The following is a 6,000-nucleotide window of genomic DNA, read 5'->3' as shown; positions in this document are numbered from 1 at the left end:
AGTAATATTATCAGGAGTCTATTGATTCCTTTTTTAGGTTTTAATTAGAATTGTAGACATAACTAAATGGATCATATTGAAATCGTAACCTCAAAAAACATAAGATCACTTATATGAAAATTCTAAAATCTTCCGCTTTTAATCAATATATTTTCGCTTTGGGTTCGATATATAGGCAAAAACAAGGCATTCGACATTAATTGCAAAGATAACGTATGAGAAATTTCGTAAAATGTGTTAAGAAAAACGTCATTAATTTGACCATGGATCGTCTCTTGACTATTTCTTGTTTACTATGATAATAAAATAAAACCTTTCTATAGATGGCAATTGGCATCCCTATGATGGCGTGGTTAAAAAACTCCGTCCGAGATATTGATGAGGACAAGCACCGCTAGCGATGTAACGCGACACCGCCCGTAGAACGTCTCCACAATCTCATAAAACGTCCGTCAAAATGAAAACAATACGCGACGGGTTTTTGTGCCTTGTTCTCATTACAATGAGGTTAAAATGAATTGTCATTTGTTAAGTGGGTACTTTATTTTCTTTATTCAGGTACCCACGGAGCGGTCTTTGTGCGCCGAAGGTAATGCACTCAATTAAAATTTGAAGTAGGTAATTTCTCTTAATTATATTTTTTGAAACAATGTTAATTTTAGCTAAACAATTTCCTTTTTTGATTACATACATATATACTTATAATTGTAAAGTATTTTTATTAGACCATAATATAAGAAAAATGTTACGATACAAAAGTTACTACATTATTATGAAGATAGACTTTTAACAACGCCATCTATGGTACTGCGCGGTAACTATGTGATGAAAGGTTTGACACACCTATAAACTATTTATTTTGTTATACTACCGTTAGATGGCAATATAATCAAACAAAAAAAATGGAATTCTGAAAAACCATGTTTTAATTTTATTATGTAACTAATATATACAAATAGTTCTATAAAAAAATATTAAAAATCTTTATAAGCATCATTCCATAGTGACAATTCGTTCGCATACTTTTCTGTCAAGAGTAGCCGCAAAACTTGCTAAGTCATGTTAAAACCACACAAGGTGATATTAATTGCTTACTTTGATACTCTAACCTTTAAATTCATTTAATGTAGTGATGTGCTAATTGTTCTTAAATATTGTTACGCCAAGGACTTCGACACTCGCATTTGCGTTTTCTGTCTTTCTAAATACCTTCGCTGCTTCGGTCATATATGAACAGAATGAGATTTTTTTCTAAAAGGATTTTGGGCGCATACAATATTGGAATTTAAATTCGTATTATTCTTACATACCCATACTTAGATGTGTATAAATATTTACTATGCCTGCAACATAACCGCTGAATCCATTCAAAATTTCTATTGGTATTAATATTTTCGATAATTTTTTTCTTTTTACATAATTCTTTACTTATAATAGGTATTACAAAATAAGAATACGCTTATTCTAAAACTTCATCTTAAAATTAGTTACACATTTTAGAAATGAATGTAAGGGAATGGCAAAATTGCTTCTTCATAATCATTATTATTTGTTTTATACTTCAATATTTACGAACTATTTATTAATATACTGCATGTATTATGCAAAAGATCTACAAATCAATAACAGATAATATAATGCATCCTCAAGAATCACTTTACGTACTGAGTATACAATAAACATGCTAAAAATATCTTTGGAATTCTAAATTTGGAATATTATAGTAATATTTTGTAATGTTTTGAAATTTTGCCGATAGATGGCGTTATTTAAACTATTACCACCATGTATGAATATCAAACGGATTAAACACTCTCAATTGAATTGCTGGTTCGACGATATTACCCTGAACCGTTTTAACTACGTAAATCCCACGCAATGTAGAACTGACACCATACCCCACTACAGCCTCCCTTCCATCACACTTGTCATCAACCAACGGTCCCCAATCCGAGCACTCGCGCCCCACTAGAGCGGTTTTGTTTAATACTGACTTCGTGTACGCTCTCCAAGCTTGAGAATGATCACATTCCAGAGTCACTGTAACATTCATACACTCGGGCTGAGGCCTTATACCATTTAAATACACATCCACATGTCCTACTGGCTCTTCTACGCCCAAAACACCAGGACTTGAGTGCACCACCTGTGTGAAGACAGCGTCATTGACGTCTATACGGTACTTCGTCTTGCTGAAACAAGGTTTGGCTGGATCCAGGGCAGTTATCCGACCAATTCTAGTATCCAACTTGTTCCGGACCATCTTCCCCACTATTCCGACGACATGGGCGCCCAGACTGAATCCTATAAGATGCGCCGAAGGTAGAGGATAGCCGTTTTGATTGAGTTTCTTTAAGAAACTATAGAGGGCCTGCGCTAATGACTTGACTCTGGATGCAGAGGAGACATAACCGCGACAGAAGGCAAGTTGTGTGTCTAAAACTAAGATTATTGGATGTTTTGTAAGCAGGGCTTTGACGATCGCCTGCGTGGACTCGTCTGAGGGGGTGTTCCACCAGCCTGGTACGTACACCACGAGTTGGGAGGCGTCGGCGCCAGTCTTGAGATGTGCCTTCGTGACGCGGTAGGAGCGCTGCCCGTGCCTGGTAAATTCTACGATGTTTAGGTTCGGAGACTCCACGGTGTACTGCCGTGAGAAGAGGATGTCCACAGGGAGAGCGTCACCTGGAATTACATACATACATCTTCTGAGTATATAATAGGGATTTTATTGTTTAACATATTTTAAGGATGTTGCGGAACCAATTACACAATTTGACAGAGTTTTTATGACTAGTCGTCAGCTTGACAAACCGTTCTTGGAAAATACAATCCTAGGTAAATTGTGTTAGATAAACTAACTAAAAGTGTTGCCTGAAGAATGGGTGTGAAGCCCTAAGATTTCATGTGAAGTCTTAGAAGAAGAATTAATTTATTGAAAATTAAATAAATACACATAAATGGCAATTAATAGTAAAGTTTATGTAATGATTTATTTATATTTAAGCGATTGTTCGACATTAAAATTAAACTTTAGTTTAGTAAGGTTTATCTCTTGACTAATTGATGCACCATGTATTTTACGGGACTGCATGAATTTCGGCGACATGTTACGATCAAACAAAATGTCACTAACCACATTTGGAAAATATAAGAATTACAAAAAGTTTATGTAACAAAATTAATACTACCCTTGTATTACTCGTTCCCCTGGGAAGAAAAAACCTCCTCTACTAATGAGAGATTCAGCATGGATAATAAAGATAATCGAATTTTAAAGTAAAATAAGAGGGGCCGTCAGTAATACTATGCCCTTTAATTATAATTTTATGTAAATAATCTGTGAGTATAATTTATTCAGAATTATTTTAATTCTCTCAGTATTTTGATGAATAATTTGAAAATAAGTCGTTTAGAATTTAAATGGCACATTTTATTATGAATACGCCTTGTAATTTAAATTAATTAAATCTTGTCCGCACGAATATCTTCCAGTTTTAAATAAATTCTGATTGAAACAGCGCAAAAATCAAGTCACAACATTAAAGTGCCACAAAAACAAGCATGGAAAACTAATTCTTGATTCAAGACTAAAATAGCAGCCCCGTGTCGTGTCCGTCACTTATGAGGGAAAACCAAAATAAAATTTTTATGCACCATAAACTTTTGTAATGATTCAGCTCATTGATTTTGGTTGGCTCATCATAATTCGCGGGTTGAGCGGAGATCCGGAAGTTAACGCCGAACTTTGAACATTGAAAAAAGTAAGTTTCCAATGACTAGACTTTTCAATGTTTTTAATAAGAAAATAGCTGAATGTTGTTTTGTCCCACAGCCGAAGGAGGGTAATGCGTGTTTTTTGTTTCTCGAATTAGTTGACGTAAAGGGGAAGGTTACAGAGCGATATTCTTGATAGGCGAGCAAACGCACAGGTATATTCAATGATGTTAAGTAACTATTATATATTGTAAATACATAAGACTAAGCATTATCCTCCAATAGAACGAAGAGATATTGGGAGAGCGCAGAATTATTTAGGCTTCTGTCAAAATACTATTTTTTTTTTATTGGAAGGGAGTACTTTATAGATGGTGAATTTGTTATGTATAAAGATTGATAACTTTGGCAGTATAACCTTCACATTATATTTCCACATTTCACATCACCGTTTCACAACAGAATTATCATACACATGAGCCCCATTGCACTCATCACTTCTATAATATTCTCTAATAAATTAACACTTGAAACTATCTTCTTTCAAAATTATATTTATTTCCTCGGGACCTCTTAACATACAAGTATCACTAGCGGCGCGGACCAGCTCATCCAGCCTGGCGTTGAGGATGGGCGGCAGCAGCGCGGAGAAGTCCTGGAGCTTGGCGCCGGCGAGCAGTGTGACCAGCATGAGCACCACCAGCCACCGCACCATCGCGCGCCACGCCGCTTACATAACTGTTACAACACTACACGATATTTGTATGATACCCTTGGGCCTTAGATATGTTCGCTGTCGATAAAGTAGACTATCGATGTTTTTGCCATTCAAGACACAGTTAAAAAGGTATAAAAATATGCAATGTAACATTAAAAGCAAACTTCATGAGGACAAATTCTATTTTTAGTAAATAAATAATAAACACTTTCTTAAAAAATGCGTTAGGCTTAGTATTTTGATACCATCCGCTTGTCTATGTCCAACCAAATAATTTTATTTTAATACGTAATGGAATGATGTTAAAAATGTTTTAATTTTTATAATATAAGAACAATTTTCCCAGATAGAATAAAATAAACCTTACGTGTAACGTCGATAAAATAGTAATTCATCTACTACAGCACATCACTACCCGGCATTAGCGTCGTGCGACCTTCACCTCGGCGCATCTCGATTCAGTTTCATGCAATTCTCCGCTATGGACAGCTTCTCACCGACAAAACGGGGGGATCTACAGATTTCGGCAGTAAGGGTTTACAGTATACACGGTTACTAGATAGAATAGTAAGTGTGTTTCTGGAGATGGTCTACAAAACTTTAAGTTTGATTTAAATTTGAGTGGAATCGAATCGTCTAATTTAAATGTATTTTTGAAAAACGACATTTTCCTTATATTACTTGACTGAAAAAGAGTTGCGTCAGAAGAGTCTAAATAATCAGAGTAAGGATAAGTCGGATTAGCGGTAACCTGAAATGTGTCGATAGAGTGTTAGACTTCAGACTTCAAACCAATTTCATCCATTGTAACTGTTTCCGATTATGATGTCGCTAACGACAAATCTTAGTCGTGTACATCCAAAAGTTTAAGAAAGTATACCTACATTACACTTACATCTAGCCAGTCAAGACGTGTGACTGTTCACATGTTTTTTAAATTTCTAGGTCATTTTTTGCCCTTGATCTCGGCCGTAATTTTGTAGTCAGGAAAAAAAATATGTAAATAAATGTATGGAATGAATGAGGAAGTGTTATTTTATGAAACTATTTCATAATCATATGCAAGTCATTAAATAAGAGATCAAAGTCAGTGGTACAGAGCGGTATTAGTATTTTTTATGCAAATGAGTCGGTAGGTTGATGCGAAACAGCGAGGCTATCCTCAACAGTAAGAAATAGATTCATTACTCAGAACTTTGAACTTTATTACAGTACGAATGCACTATAAAGTATAAAACAAGGAAACATTTTATAGTGAAGTCATATTCAGGAAGCCTAAGTGAATGTAAATCTCAGTTTTAGAAACAAGTTATTAGTCATATCTCATCGTTCTGACATGTTATTATTTACAAAAAAAATATTTTAACATGTCTGCAGAAATAATTAAAATGCACAAATAAGACACTTATCACCTTACGCAATCAAAATATTTTAATTTTGATTCAAATGAGAGATACATTTTTATTAAATTTTAATTTTTTTTTCTATAAAAGCGAGAAACTGTAGTTATTTATTATTAAGCAGTTTACACGTTATTTACAACACATTATTTTAGTTAGATAAGC

The 6,000-nt window shown here is 34.5% G+C and overlaps 1 protein-coding gene across 2 annotated transcripts; it reads right to left on the bottom strand.

Annotated features, from left to right (window-relative positions):
* Positions 1 to 615: 615 nt before the first annotated feature.
* LOC115445498 (phospholipase A1 member A) lies at positions 616 to 4,455 on the bottom strand. Of its 2 annotated transcripts, none has more exons than XM_030171782.2 (2): positions 4,288 to 4,455; positions 616 to 2,685 (listed from the first exon to the last, which is right to left on the bottom strand). In XM_030171782.2, exons 1-2 carry the CDS (start codon positions 4,430 to 4,432, stop codon positions 1,778 to 1,780), a joined length of 1,053 nt encoding a protein of 350 aa, XP_030027642.1. In that variant the 5' UTR covers positions 4,433 to 4,455; the 3' UTR covers positions 616 to 1,777. The 2 variants fall into 2 exon arrangements, with proteins under 2 accessions (XP_030027642.1, XP_030027643.1); XM_030171783.2 differs by having other exon boundaries at positions 4,300 to 4,455.
* Between the last annotated feature and the right edge of the window lie 1,545 nt (positions 4,456 to 6,000).

The sequence above is a fragment of the Manduca sexta genome, chromosome 13 (assembly GCF_014839805.1).
Source record: "Manduca sexta isolate Smith_Timp_Sample1 chromosome 13, JHU_Msex_v1.0, whole genome shotgun sequence".
Lineage (NCBI taxonomy): Eukaryota > Metazoa > Arthropoda > Insecta > Lepidoptera > Sphingidae > Manduca > Manduca sexta.
This window is presented reverse-complemented; position numbering and strand designations above follow the sequence as displayed.

What these genes read in the sequence shown, in the direction of transcription:
- LOC115445498 (XM_030171782.2), bottom strand. Translation starts at nt 4,432, where the DNA reads ATGGTGCGGTGGCTGGTGGTGCTCATGCTGGTCACACTGCTCGCCGGC. An exon ending in TGATACTTGTATGTTAAGAG is followed by an intron (nt 2,686 to 4,287) that starts GTCCCGAGGAAA and finishes ATGTAATTCCAG; the next exon opens with GTGACGCTCTCCCTGTGGAC.